We start from the raw sequence: 15,011 nt of genomic DNA, 5'->3' as shown, positions 1-15,011 counted from the left end.
GCTATACAAAAGGCTATTTCCTCCATACTACAGAGCTGTTCCAGCCTGCACTTCACATTTCTCACACGCTAGGGAAAAAAATGACATGAGTTGAGCCACAATTGGAGCCCATAATTTTATTCGGAAGGTTTCCTCAATCCTCCTGTTTTCTTGCAAAACACTCTTTCCCTTAAGAGTTGCAGCTGCAGCACATCCAGTCATTGGTTCACTCAGTAATCTGACCTGTTTCCCTGAGCCCTGAGGCACCAAATTAAAGCAAAGAAGGGGGAGGGGTTCTTGCTTTTCTGGTTCCCAATGTTTCTCTTCCCTGCAGCTCCTCTGGAAAGGGCAAGTAAGGATAGAATATGAACGCAATCCCTGGGAGGGGAAAAAAATAATAAGGATGCACCGGACAATCAAACACCAAAACCTCTCCCCAGTCCAAGGGCATCCAGCCAAGCTCCACTAAATGCTGAAGTTGGAGAGAGGAAGGGACACCTTCTGCAAAGCAAATGCTTTCCAATATTTATATTTAGATTTCTGTCGTCTCTCCTCAGAGACTGGGAAATGCCTTTTGACTGACACCAATGCAACCAGAGGGTTTCCCAGGCTGCTTCATGCATGTTTTAGCTCTGCTGATAAGTGCTGGTGTATTTCTGTGGTTGCTTTGTAGATACCCAGGTTGAGTTAATAGGAGGGAGAGGTTTTCTTCCAGGTAGAAGAAAAAGCTTTGTGGAAAATATGCACAGGAGTCACAAGTGGCACTTCCAGATAAATGGCCCCTTACTGTTACCAAACAAAGGATATTGGACAGCTCATTCCATTTTGGTTTGATTACTTTAAAAACAGGAATAGAAGAAAAAGATTTGGAAGAAGTCATGTGGAGCGCAGTAAAATTCCATCAACAAAACACAGCACCCTAATTCCTGCTTGAGGTCTGATGGGAAGCAGTTTTTGTTGCATTTACAGGTTTATCCCACAAAGGTTGATTTCCTCCTGCCCTTTTCAATGCCTCGAGGCCCCAAATAGCTCATAACAAGTCCTATTTCCCGTTCTTTTATGGAAGCTCTTTGGACTATCAGCAGTCCTGGGTATAATATGGGGCTGCTGACATTCTGGGTAGTCAGTAGGTACGCAAATATGCCAATTTAGATTTCTGTTCTGGCAAATTCTTTGTAATCTCTTTATCGCCAAGCCCTATTTAAAAGGCTAAAAAGAAACCTCATCCCAGACCCTCAGGAATGGCATTATTTGCCAAACATGAACTTCTCAAAAGGAAACGTTGAGTTGTGCCACTCGGGTGACCTGAGAAGCCCTTGACTTCTTACCCATGCCAGTAAACGTCCATTATATCCCAAGAAGGGCGCCCTCTAGCGTGGGTCACCCACGCGGGTTCTCAGCCATCGTTACCACACAATATGAAAAAGGAACTAGCGGGGGGTGGGAAGGGGTCTCAAGCGCTTTGGAAAGATGGCTGTTTTCGAAGATATGCAAAAGAGTGACTGGAAGAGCCACAAAACCACATTAGGAATGAAGGAACTTGAGATGACACGCGAGTTTGTTTGAGCGGCAACGCCAGGTCTTTCGGGCTCTCTTTTCCCACGCGCTTTTTCCCCGGGAAGAGGCCTGGGGGGGGGAGGGGGAAAAGCTCGCCGCAAGGCAGCCCCGGGCGTTGCTCAGCGCGTGGAAGTCCTCCGCTCGCGCGTCCCCAAAGATCGCCCCTTAGAGGGAAAAGGCGGCCGCCTCTGCCCGCGGGCCGCAGGGAGCGACGTGACTCCAGCCTCCCCGCTGGTTCCTTGGAGCGAGTGGCGGGCCGAGAAGCGGCCAGGACAGGGAGGGAGCGGGGGAGGGGAAAGGAGGCCTCGCTGCCCGGAATGGGCTGGCCGCTGCCTGCCTGGCTGGCTGGCTGCCTGGGACGCGCTCGCCCTCCCGGCACAACCGAGTTCCAGGAACCACGAGGCGGGGCCAGCGGATGCTCTCTATAAAAGCCTCCGATAGGCGCTCTGGCAGCTTTGTAAAGTAGGACAAGCTAAGCGCGCCAGATCGCTCTTCGTTCTGCCTCGCCAGCAGCCGCGCTCTGCCAGCAGCTTGGATTCCCCCGCGTCTCTTTTCTCGCCCCCAGGTAACCCCCGACTCTGCGCCGATCTCTGGAGAAATAGCCGAACGACCACGGTCCCGGGCTGCTACAGGCCAGGGGATGGTCCCGGGGCGCCCCTGGAGCGTACCCGCCGAGAGAAAGCAACGCGAAATGGGGAGCCCGGAGCCGGCGAGGGGGATGGGTTGCGTGCGACCGGAGGGGAGGCCGAGTAGTTACTCTTGGGGATCCATCCCAGGGAGGGATGCCCTCTGAGGTAGCATTTGGCCCAAGAGGCAGTGACCAAACCGGGGGACTATCTTGGCGATACGGTAGGAGAGTAGCTTTCCAGTCCTGAATGACGGGGAAGATGCAGTGAATTGGGCCTGCAGGGGCGAAACGGTTATTTGAGGTGCTCTTTGTCCTAAAGTATTTTCTCCCCTCCGTTCACAGGTACTCATCCTAGCAGCCGCTGCGCGCTTGGCAGCAGCCCAGATTACTTGCAAAGCTGGCTCCCTGCGCCATGGTCACCCACAGCAAGCTCCCCAGTACAGGGATGAGCCACCCGCTGGACACCAGCCTGCGCCTCAAAACGTTCAGTTCCAAGAGCGAATATCAGCTGGTGGTGAACGCTGTGCGCAAGCTGCAGGAGAGTGGCTTCTACTGGAGCACGGTGACAGGAGGTCAAGCCAACCTGCTCCTCAGCTCCGAACCCATCGGCACCTTCCTCATCCGTGACAGCTCAGACCAGCGCCACTTCTTCACTCTGAGCGTCAAGACTGAGTCGGGCACCAAGAACCTACGGATCCAGTGTGAAGGAGGCAGCTTCTCACTCCAGAGTGATCCCCACAGCAGCCACCCTGTGCCCCGCTTTGACTGTGTCCTCAAACTCGTTCATCACTACATGCCCCTCCCTGAGCAACAACCAGGGCAGGCATCGCACCCTCGACGTGCCTACTATATCCACTCAGGTGAAGAGAAGATCCCGCTGGTGCTGAGCCGCCCCCTCTCCTCCAGTGTCTCCACTCTACAGCATTTGTGTCGCAAGACTGTCAATGGGCACTTGGATTCCTATGAGAAGAGGACCCAGCTTCCTGCTCCCATCAAAGACTTCTTGGACCAGTATGATGCGACTTTCTAAGGGGCTTTTTCAGCAGTATTAGCCCACGACACAAGCACAAGAGCAGAAAAAGAGAAAGGATGGAGATGGAGAATCCAGGACAAAACTCAACATCTTTTTTCCCCTTAGCATGTGGATTATGAAAGGGGCAGAGGGGCCCAGCACAGAAACTGTCTTGCTGTCGATAACTTGCCAACAGGGGATTTGTGCAAGTGACTGATGATGCTGTTGGGCTATGGAACAGGCTGTTGCTCCTTGATAAAACTGTCTCTCTGGCTTAGGATGGGCATGATAGAATGGTTTGCAAACTTCCTTAACCAACGGACCGTTTACAAAGAGCTGATTGCTCTGCACTGGACCAGACCACCTCTAATGATTTTTGACCAGAACTATTCTTCTGACAAAAGAATACATGCACTGGAATCCAGCTAGTGCCTGAAAATCAATGTTTTCCTCAGTTTTAAGGGGGAAATCTTTTTTATTGCGGTTATTGTTATTAATCTTTACCTCTTGCAACCTCCAGGAGGGACAAATCTCCTTTCAACCCAAGTCTCTTCCTCGGAGGTTGTCGCCACAACATTTTATTCATGGGACTAAGCCTTAAAAAAAAAATCCACATCCTCCATAGACTATTAATGAAATCCCATGAAGAAAATGCCATTCACTCTCCGGGCCATCATTCAGGCAAAGGACATAACTCTCTGAGATTTCTTTATTGCTTTTTGGAACACCAAACTGAATGTTACACGATCTGGTGTTTCTCCTGAGTGTTTATTCTACCTTGACTTTTCTGCTCAGGCTGCTAATTTCTTGCCTTCCTTTTTGGAATTTTAGCTCATCAAAAAATGGCATTACATCTATAACAGGGTGTGGATTTGTTTGGGTCCTCGATTGCACTGAATAACTGAAAACCGTACAGGAATGTAGCAACAAGAGAATTACCTGGAACTTTTTAATTTAACTTTTTTTTGTAAAAAAAAAAACAACAACCAAAATTTTGTGGGTTCATCTTATTTTTGCATATCAGGGTTTTAGAAGGGCAGATAAGGTTTTGTTTTTACAGAAAGAAATGTTTACAGACCTGCCTAAGAAAAATTGTTCTGTCTTTTATAAAGATTCCACCCTTCAGCCTTGAAGGCTGTTAGACATGCTTGAAGACTCCACCAAAAATCAAACTTGGAAGAAAACTTTGCACATCTATTTATATTTATATTCAAGGGACTTTAAAGACAGCATTCAATAATTTATAATAAAAAGCACTATTTTTTAAAGTAATGCTTTGACTCACTTCTCTTCTTCCCTCCCTGAATGTCTTACCTCCAATGTTATCTACATCCTAGATCCCAATCCAGTAATCTTTTAATAATAGAAAGCTTTGACCAAGAAAGACTGCAGTCAAAAGTAAGGCTGTTTTGCTATCATTCGTTTCAGTTGTAGTAAATGCGCATCTACACATCACTGCTTTTTCTAAGAAAAGCAAACGCTAGAAAGGCATTGACTCCTTATCACTGAGCACTGCTTTTTATCGCCACCTTGGACACTGAGATTCATTGCACACTCAGAATTAATTGATTCTGTGTGGAATGCACTTAAGTAATAACTGCTTCCAGCCTTTGGCATGGGAGGAAGGAAGTCTTCTGTGTCTATTTCTGAAATGCCATAGGGACACATAAAGGTTATCACTAGTGTAATAATGGCCATAGGACTTTGAAATATAAGTAATGATGAAAATGGCATTTACCCTGTTTGTTTTGTAGCCTATACAAGTATTTGAAGGCAAGCAAAAGCTGCTATCATGCCATTCTGTGCGTTCCTAATCACCCCCACAGAGCAAAACCCAGAAGCAAAAAACAAACCCAGGGGGTGTGGGGAAATAAGTCTCTGGATCAGCAAATGTTGTACATGCAGAATATTCCAAATTCAGTTGATGGCACTTAGAATTAGCAAGAAAACCTTTACCTGAATCCTGGACTAGTAGTGCCAGCCAGAGTAGTTAATCCAGAGCTAAATGACTGTTGCTATAAGATGTTATATTAGATAACACAATTTTAAATGAGTCCATCAAGCCCATTACTTATTTTTATTTATTTATTTACTATATTTCTATGCAGCCATATTTCAAAAGAACTCATGGTGATGTGAAATCAAAATTGTTGCTTTTCCCTTTGTGTTTATTCTCTCTCCTGCCATTTTTCTCCCAAGTAAACCAAATACCAAACAGCTTTGGCTAGAATAGATGAAATCAACCTAGGGAATTGTATTGGAAGAGGAACAATTGAACAAGCATCGTTTTCACCATTCAGGGTCTTGGTTATTGTTGTAATTATGGCAAAGCTAGCAGCTTTCCAGAAATGTTGACTTCCCATGTCTCATTAACCCTGCTCAGTATAATTAAGGGTTAGAAGTGATGGTAATTGTGATGGAATAACAATTTAAAGAGGCCCAGGGCAACATCCCTGACATAAGCAAATTCATGTTTCCCAGAAATAAGCAATGTAAAACACATCCCTTGATATGCAAACTTGTGAGGCTTCCTGCAATCTAACTCCATTTCCCATCATATCACAGCCAGACCACTGAGAGGTATGATAAGATAGCTTGTTTAGCTTTGGGAGCTTCTCAAGGGCAGTGGAAAGTTCTGGTGGAGAACGTGCTGTCTGCATGTCAGCTCCCTTCATGTGTTTGCAGAAAGCTGCTTCCTTATCACTCCTAACATTTGCTAACAAAATGGGGAGTGGAGGGGGTATCTTATAATGGACCCATTCAGAAGGATTCTAATTTTTTCCCGCCATGTATGTCTTCAATTGCATGATGTATATTTTACCTAAAACTGAGTCAACCCTGGTTTCACAAGTGGATTTTTTTTTGCCCACAAATTATCCCCCCTAAATAATATTCTCCTTTTCTACAGTATCCTTCAGTTTATGTCTCTATGTCTCTATCCCTATGTTTGCCTCTTTCCTTCACTGGTATCACTTCCCAAATTCATACCTGTTGTTTCCATCAGCTTACAGTTTCTTTGCTTCTTCTTCTTTAAAGTAACACACAGTTGTATATTTAAGCATGTAACTTTTTTATTTATTTGATGAAATGGCTACTGGTGTACACAAATACTTAGTATGGTATATATCCCCCGATAGCAACAGGACTTTTAATCATTTGGCCAGACCAAAACTTTCTACTCCAATCCTGTTATAATGGCCCTGATTCTCATTCTTCACACCCAACCACTCTGGGCGTGTGTGTTATATACATCACACACACACACATGCATATACACATATACATTACATACATGCATGCATGCATACATACATATAGAGATGATGCCTGTGCCTGTCCCAGGCCAGCAATATAATGCACTTAAAGATTAGCATTTCACATTACTTCATTTGAGTGACCACATAAAACAATTCTTTCTCTGGATTTCCTGAGAAAACAAAATAGATCTTTTTCCAGCTGAATTAGTTTTTTGAGAGGGGGTTGCTGTTTGTAAACAAGAATAATGAAGGAAAAACAAAAACACCCATGTTTGAATGAATCCATGGATAGCTATATATCCCACAAGCTATGAAAGCTAGGTACAAAAAAAATCTGGATACACACTTCAGGGGTTATCAATTATTCTTTCATGATCCATGGCATCTGAACATAGAATATGTCCTTTGGGCTGAAGGAAAAGAATCCCAGAAGTGTTTGGACTTTTCCAATCATCTACTAATAAGGTTGGGTGGGAGCACCAGGCTGGGAAAAGAGAAGGTATGTCCAAAACATAACACAGAGATAAAATAAGTTAGCTCAAAGTGTGTCATCTTTTGCTTTGGCATTGGCAAAGGCCATAATATCATCACCTCTATTTCAGTCAAGATTATTTTGCCTTTAAATAGTGAATGAGAGTCAGAAAATCACCTGATACGTGCTATCTTCACCCTGCCTCTCTATGCCAGAGATAACTGCACCCGTGGAATTCTTACTTGATATGTAGTAGTTAAAAATATACAGAAGCCATAAGGAGTAAAAGGGGGGACTGTCCAAAGCAGGGTACTCCAACCTTGGCCTGGCAGACTTCAACTCCCAGAATTCCCCCTTGTGGACTTCAACTCCCAGAATTTCCCAGCTAGCAAAGCTGGGGCTGGGAAACTCTGGGAGTTGAAGTCCTCCAGGCTTAAAGTTGCCAAGGTTGGAGACCCCTGGTCCAAAGGGAAGTAGAGGCCCTGCTCCAGCAAAACAAGGCTCAGTTGCAAATAAGCCTGCAATTAATCCAGTCCTTTGTCTCTGCATTTGTAGAATGACTGTGATCATTCTAATCTTGCATCTTCAATTAGCAGAATAAAGATAAGGAGGACTGCACAGGTTCCTGGCCATGCCCCTGCCTGGCCCTCTGGCCTATTGTCCCAGCTCTGCCAGGAATCAGAGGTTCCTAGTTGAGTCACAGCTATGTCAAGAATGTCCAGCCCAAGTAAAGCTGGTGGCACCATGCCAAGCCCTGCTGAGGCACATTCCCAGCGTCAGTGCCATCTGATCCTGACTGGTCCACACCCCTTTCCTTGCCGAGATTTAGGTTGCTACAGCAACAGGATTAAAAGCTGGGATATCACTGTTATTCTTTGGCCTATGCCAGGAAATGAGAGGCCTCCCATCTCCTTTACTTCAGTTGCCGTCTATGGTATAGTAGCAGCCATGGAAATTTGAGGTCGAGTGCCTGCCTTTTCCATTAATGGTGGAGGATGAATAAATTAACCCTATCTAGGAGAGAGCTGAGAATACCCACTTTGAAAGGCTCTCAACATGGACAGCACATCCTATGAAAGAACTTCAGTTCTACCTTGTTTCACCCAGAGACTACATCATAATCCTCTCATTGTTTACCAACAGCTCTTACTATCTGAACCTGTCCCCATACAGATCTGCAAAGAAGGAAGAATTAAACCATTGCCAAGATTTTGATTGGTTACAAATATATTCTGATCTCTACACTGTCTCTCTTTTATATTAGCTTACCAACTGCAACTCTCTGGGATTTCAGAGCCATCCCCAGGAGCAGTTTTAAAATTACTGTATGGCATTTCATTTGAGTAGTTTGGAAAAGAAACTAATTATGTATGCTTGAATTCACTGATATTTACCTCAAGGAAGGGGGGGATGGATTCAATTGCCAGAATTATTTGGATTTAGATTCTCCTTGAGGGGAAGAAGAATGGTTTCCTCTTAAGTACTGAGTTATCTTGGACCAACCCAGCCTCTCCCCTTCTACCTTCTGAACAGTTTCTAGCTGTTTACTTCTGGACAAAACATCCAGCTGCAATGTGTTGCTGATTCAAAAAATCCAGGAAGGTTTGCAAATGCCTATCATTTCTTGGAATCTGCCCCAATCAGTAGTGACGTTTCTGGTCCAGGAGCCAACTTTAAGCAGAAGTTTCTCAAGTCTCATAATTGCTCCAGAAATTTCTCTAGTTCTGCATAATGCAGGGAACTGAGGGACTTTATCAGTAAGTGACTGTTCCTTTCCTTAAGTTCTCAAGCTCCAGCTTTCATAGACTTTATGTCACCAGGGGAAAAAGTCGTTGAATGGGGGAGTGGGTGGACCCGCCTTGCTGAACATAGTAATAAACTTCAGCCAATAGGCCCTAATTTGACTGGCAGGAAATACCCTGTCCCAACAGGAAAGTATCTCCACCAAATGCAGGATGCACAGCCCTTATCTAGTGTTTTACACAATTAACCAGTTCCTGTCAGCCAGTGTTCAGAGAATGTAAAACAAGCACTTGCCAGAATTATGTATGAGTAGAAACTTTTCGAAACATCAAAAAATAGATTGGAAATATTTAACACAAGGACTATTGCAAATTCATAAATAGTGATAAACTTGAGGTCAATTTAACATATACTCAACCTTCATTCTCCACTTGCCATTATACTGACTTTTGTTGTTGTTGTTGTTGTTGTTGCCCAGGCCAATTTCGGATTGTATTGCTGATCCCAGAAGGGATCATGACTATTTATATAGTGATCCTTCCTAAAGAGAACCAACCCAAATCAATTTCGTTACTGTCTTTGCAGATGAACTGCAACATGACAAAACCTTAAATTGTGTAAATACTATTAACTTTCTCATCTTTTCTGTTACATCCTTCTAACGGTATCATATGATTATATTATTTTGTTGTTTGTATGTACAGTGAGAGTTTATGCACCAGAGACAAATTCCTTGTGTGTCCAATCACACTTGGCCAATAAAGTATTCTATTCTATTCTATTCTATTCTATTCTATTCTATTCTATTCTATCTGGCATACTCATGAACTGCCATTTTGTAAGGCCCAGAAGTGCCAGATGTAAGATGAGGAACATTTTTTTCTTGTTTTAATTTCCTCCTAATATAATTTTTATTTATGGTTTTATGTTTTAATTGTACAGAGTTTCTCTGGAAATGAGATAGACAGTTTCCAAATTCGGCAATTAAATAAACCAATGTCAGAACTACGTCAAGACAAGAATTGCAATATAACACTTTTTGACTTTGTTATATAAGATAAAAAATAACTACACATTTTAAACAGAACCAGGATTTTGGTCATGATATTTATATGTAAAATGTTCCACAGATTTCTTCATTTGACAGTAATTGAGTTTTATATCCAGATTTCAAATGGAACTGATGAAATCAGAAGGACGTAAATTATGACTAAGTTGAACCCTATCTAATTCAGTGGGTTTACTCTAAAGTATGACTAAACCTTTATTCACTCCACAGACATGTTTAGTAGTGATATATTTCATCCACACAATCAGACAGAATAACAGAATCTAGATAAAAAGCATGATGAGAGCCAATATGTTATTATGGGGAAAAGTAGGTCTTGTATTGATATGTGCATATAAATAAAAATACTAAAAATAGTAAATGCTATGATAAGGATTAGAAGATGTAGATTTTGACCAAATAATGTCATGCAGAAATCATGCTTTAATAAACAGTTAAACTTTGTAACCATCTCCTGCAGTTTTCTTTCAGAAGTTACAGTTTAATAATTTACGGTGACAATTAAACCAATAGCCATAAAGTGAAGGAATTAATTTTTAATAATATATCCGTAGTTGCCCATGACATTTTGAACCAAAAGTATATACTGAACAGGGTAAAATAGCGCCATCAATCTGGTATCCTCGGTCACTGAGCTACAACTGCCATCATTCCCAGTAGCTTTGCCATCTCATTGAAAAGGATCAGATAGGAGCTGCTGTGAGATCTAGTTGATAAGGAACCAGACTGTAGAAGCCAAATGCAGAACATATGTTCTTCAACAATTCTAGATCTAAGACTCACTTTTAATACCAGTAAATTCTGCCTGCCTGCCAGCCTGCCTGCCTCCCTACCTTCCTCTCCTTTTGTCCCTAGGACTTTCTTTCTAATATATCTAACTGAAATGGAGGTTAAGCTTCAAACACATACTGTATGTCCTGGAAAATACCATTAATTATCATAAGATTATTATTATTTTTTTGTTCTTTTCATTTATCTTCCTAACCATCAGTAAATAATTCCAGAGAAGCCTTCACCAGGTTCTGTGGCATTTTCCTCCTCTTAAAAAAGCAAAACGGGGCCGCAAGATTGACTGTTGCTGTGCTCCACCAACTGTATGACCCACAACTATAAATTAATGATGCATAGATATCTTTTAAACACTGTTTTGTGGGAGGTTTAAGAAACAGTTTAACTGGGTTTTTTTTAGTTTCAGTTCAATTAAGTCCCATGCTCAGTCAATTCCCATCATGCAATCCCTTCATATTTTATCACAGTGTGCACATCTGTAATTTTAAAAATATCTGACGCAGTATATATTTCTTCAAGGGTTTCTAACAATGAAAATATATCCCTAAGTTTTCCATTAAATAATGAATAACAATGAAATTATTGTACAACATACAAACGTTGTTAGAGGATCAATGCAAAGTTGAGAAATATAGAAGCAAAACCAAAAAAGAGAAGGCTATAATCCAATGTGTGAGAATAAATCCCATTAAAACCAGATAGAACAAGTACTAAATGGCTGGCTGGCTACCATACAAGGAACTTGCTGCACATTTTTTGATGAATTAATCATAAATAGGACTAGAAAATACAGTCAATTAATCAGTTAAATTGATTAAGAACCTTTTGACTGATTTATAATATTATCCTGATGAATCAAGAACAGATTTCCCAATACGACGAATGTTCAGGTGACATAGGCATTTCCTGTACATACAAAAGACAAATTCCTTCTGAGATGAAGTCTCTTACAAGAATTATGCATTTGTGACAGCTCTAATTTACAAACAGGAGGGTTAATCAAATCCGTTGACCACATGGAAAGGTTTGTTTAAATTGGCCTTTATTCTTCAGAATCTCTCTGCCGCTAGCAATCACCAACCTTTTCCAGAGATGCATTTTATTCTAATCTATGCTCATTATGATGTGACACCTTTGGGCACTGATAATGTGCACACTCTCTGTTGAGAGAGGAAGTTGTACAATCAGATTAAGGGAAAGGAGTGGTCTTTCCTGAGGATGGCATGGGGGTGGGGAAGCAAACATTATGCAGCAAGAATTTGGATTCAGGGAAAAAGATAAATGAAGTTTATAAATGCCCCTTGATGAAATGCATTCATTTCTTTGTTACCAGAAAAGAACCCAGCAGTGAGACAAGCAGAGGCAGATAGCCTCTTGACACAATAAGTGAAGAGTCGTAAGGGACGACCTCTTTGTGACATCTGTATTTGAATTTGCCTATCTTGTAGTAGAAACCAGACACAGCCCTTAGAAGAAATAAGGGCATCCTTGACATGAGGGGACTTTGAACCAGTTCAAAATGACTCTCTGGTCAAATAAAAAGTTTGATTTTCATGAGCTGGGTTGGTTTCTCTGTCTCTGCAGAGGTTCACTTGAAACCAGAACAAAAGCAGCCTCCTCCTCCTCTTGTGTTGTTGTTGTTGTTGTTGTTGTTGTTGTTGTTGTTGCTAAGGGTCAACATTTCTGGCCACTCCATTCTCCTGTCATGAGAAATCTTGCTTCTCCCTGTCTTGGCCAATAAAGAATTCTATTCTATTCTATTCTATTCTATTCTATTCTATTCTATTCTATTCTATTCTATTCTATTCTATTCTATTCTATTCTAATTTCTATTCCCATCTGCAGCCCAGATAGGCCATTCCTTTCAACGTAATCACATTGCACTTTTCTTTTCTTTTCTTTTCTTTTTTTTTCTTTTTTAAAAAGGACAACAACTTGATGTTGTTGATGTAGCTAGCCCAGCTGATTCTGGGCTGGCTACAACATACACATATGTTGTCTTTAGGAGTCTTTAGGAGACCAAAACAATATGATGGCCGCACAAATGACTCAAGTCCAAAGAAGAAAGATTTGATTGCATAACTGCCATTTTTATACTGATTTTTTTTATCATCCTACCTCCTCAATCCAACATCCTGGTCCCATCACAGTACATGGTAAAATATGGTATCTGGCATGGTAAAGTATGGTATCTGGCATGTATTTCATATATTAAAAAATGAAAGAAAGAAAAAAAAGAAGTGGAACAAAAGTGTTCTTTATGGTGCTGTCCACTTATGGGCTGCTTTTCATTTCAATATGGGTAGTCCTTGATGTACAACCATTCTTTTAGACCACCCAAAGTTACTACAGCACTGAAAAAAAGTGACTTATGACCGTTTTTCACACTTACAATCATTGCAGCACCCCCAATGGTCACATGATTAAAATTTGACCTCCTGGCATGTATTTATAACATGAATGTAGTGTCCTGGGTTTGTATGATCACCTTTTGCAACATTCTGACAAGCAAAGTTAGTGAGGAAGCCAGATTCACTAAAAAAAACTGTGTCGCTAACTTAATAACAGCAGTGATTTACTTAACAACTGGAGCAAGAAAGGTCGTAAAATGGGACAGAATTCACTTTAAAACTGTCTCACTTTAGGAATGGGAATTTTGGGCTCAATTGCAGATGTAAGTTGATGACTACCTGTTAGAAGAGAAAATTTGTAGCGCAGGGTCCTTGATGCTTTGTGAGCTTGCTTGTTTTCTTGCAGATGTTTCATTACCCGACTAGGTAACATTATCAGTGCTAATTAGAAAGCACTAAGGACCCCACAGTGGTTTTTATCTGTTTTTGTTGTAACTTTGTTCCCTTTGGGTTATGAGAGAGCGGATATGGAAAGGGCAGAGAATTTTTTTCAGAAAATTGTAAACAATTGGCAAATAAATAAATAAATAAATAAATAAATAAATAAATAAATAAATAAATATATATATATATATATATAGGCAGAGTTCTGGAGTCACCATTCCTGCTGCAATGCTGTGATGGCTACATTTCCCATTCAATGTGACATTTGTTCAAGGTGACGGCTACATTTCCCATTCAATGTGACATCAATGTACCATATAGATCAAGAGTCCCCAAACTTGGCCACTTTAAGACTTGTGGACTTCAACTCCCAGAATTCCTCAGCCAGCTTTGCTGAGGAATTCTGAGAGTTGAAGTCCACAAGTCTTAAAGTGACCAAGTTTGGAGACCTCTGATATAGATCCACCACATTACCATTTGCAGTTAAATTAGCCACATTATTTTGACCTGATTGACCCCAAGATGTCCAACTTGGCTAGTTTTTGCACCTCTATTTTTTATACTGTCAGAATTAGCTTCAACACTCCACACAAATAACAGAACATGCTCTTATGCCATTTGGTGTGTTTTATCATCCATGTGTTATTTTTCATAGGGATATCTCCTATTTAAATGCTTGGCTAGTACTAAGAAAATCTGAAGAAGGTAGCATGTGACTCCAAATTTGTCCTGTCTCAATCCAGACTTTGCTATTACGACCTTTGGCTTCAGAGATTTAGCTAACATTTCAACATCTAATTTTATATTTGACTACACACTTAGCCATTCCCCTAAGAAGGATTTTGTTCAATCTCCTGCTTCTTTTTCCAGAACATTTACACATTACTTTTTTTTTTTCCAAAAAGCCTTTTTCTATGATTTTGGCACATCATAGTTAGTCAGTTTTGCCTAGACTAAATAGAATACAAGGACCTCACTCCCACATGGACAGCAAAAGGACTCTAAGATATTACAAAAGAAGAAAGTCATGTTTTCTAATCTGATTGCCTATCAATGGCAATTAAAGAATGGTGCAGTATAGATATTGTACTAAATCATGATCTGTTTGTCAAAAGGTTTGTTCATTCACTTTTTACCAAATATATCTCAAATAGCTGAATTATTCAATACACATTGTCCCAAGTAAAGGCTGGATTCACACCACAGATTAAGCTAAAACAAGTCAGTGTTATTATGATTTAGGGGTGGACAACCCAAAGTGTCACAGCAGCACGCAGCCCTGAACTCCTCCAACTTCAGTGATTGATCATTGACCACATATTTTGTGGTGATAAAATGTACACAAAATCCTGTTATAAGCACTAATATAGGTTCATCGTGGTTTATAAAAACTGTTCTTCAAAGGGCAAGAGGAAATAAAACCAAAAGTCTTGGCTATGGTTAGCAAAGTAACTCAGTCTTCGTCCATTAGGTTTCATTGGCCCACCATCAGACCTCTCTTTCCATCAGCCATTGAGCTAAGTTGCTCCAGCTTAGCACAACCTGTGAACCCAGCTGAAATGATAAGAATGGGAATTTAATAGTGTGCATTTGTATAGCCCCAGCCTGAATCCATAGAGATGGATGGATGGATGGATGGATGGAAGGATAAAATATTCTTCCCATTCCAGCTGCTGGACCTCATAAGATCTCCCAACAAGAAGCAACACA

General features: G+C 41.2%; 1 protein-coding gene across 1 annotated transcript; it reads left to right on the top strand.

Moving 5' to 3' along the window:
* Positions 1 to 1,984: 1,984 nt before the first annotated feature.
* SOCS3 (suppressor of cytokine signaling 3) lies at positions 1,985 to 4,448 on the top strand. The gene is made up of 2 exons (XM_087955933.1): positions 1,985 to 2,081; positions 2,484 to 4,448. Exon 2 carries the CDS (start codon positions 2,577 to 2,579, stop codon positions 3,192 to 3,194), a length of 618 nt encoding a protein of 205 aa, XP_087812059.1. The 5' UTR covers positions 1,985 to 2,081; positions 2,484 to 2,576; the 3' UTR covers positions 3,195 to 4,448.
* Positions 4,449 to 15,011: the final 10,563 nt, after the last annotated feature.

This window comes from Notechis scutatus, chromosome 2 (assembly GCF_049901735.1).
Source record: "Notechis scutatus isolate UNSWTSFEM ecotype Mainland chromosome 2, rNotScu1.2, whole genome shotgun sequence".
Classification (NCBI taxonomy): domain Eukaryota; kingdom Metazoa; phylum Chordata; class Lepidosauria; order Squamata; family Elapidae; genus Notechis; species Notechis scutatus.
The sequence above is the reverse complement of the archived record's forward strand: the minus strand, read 5'-3'. Positions and strand labels throughout refer to the sequence as shown.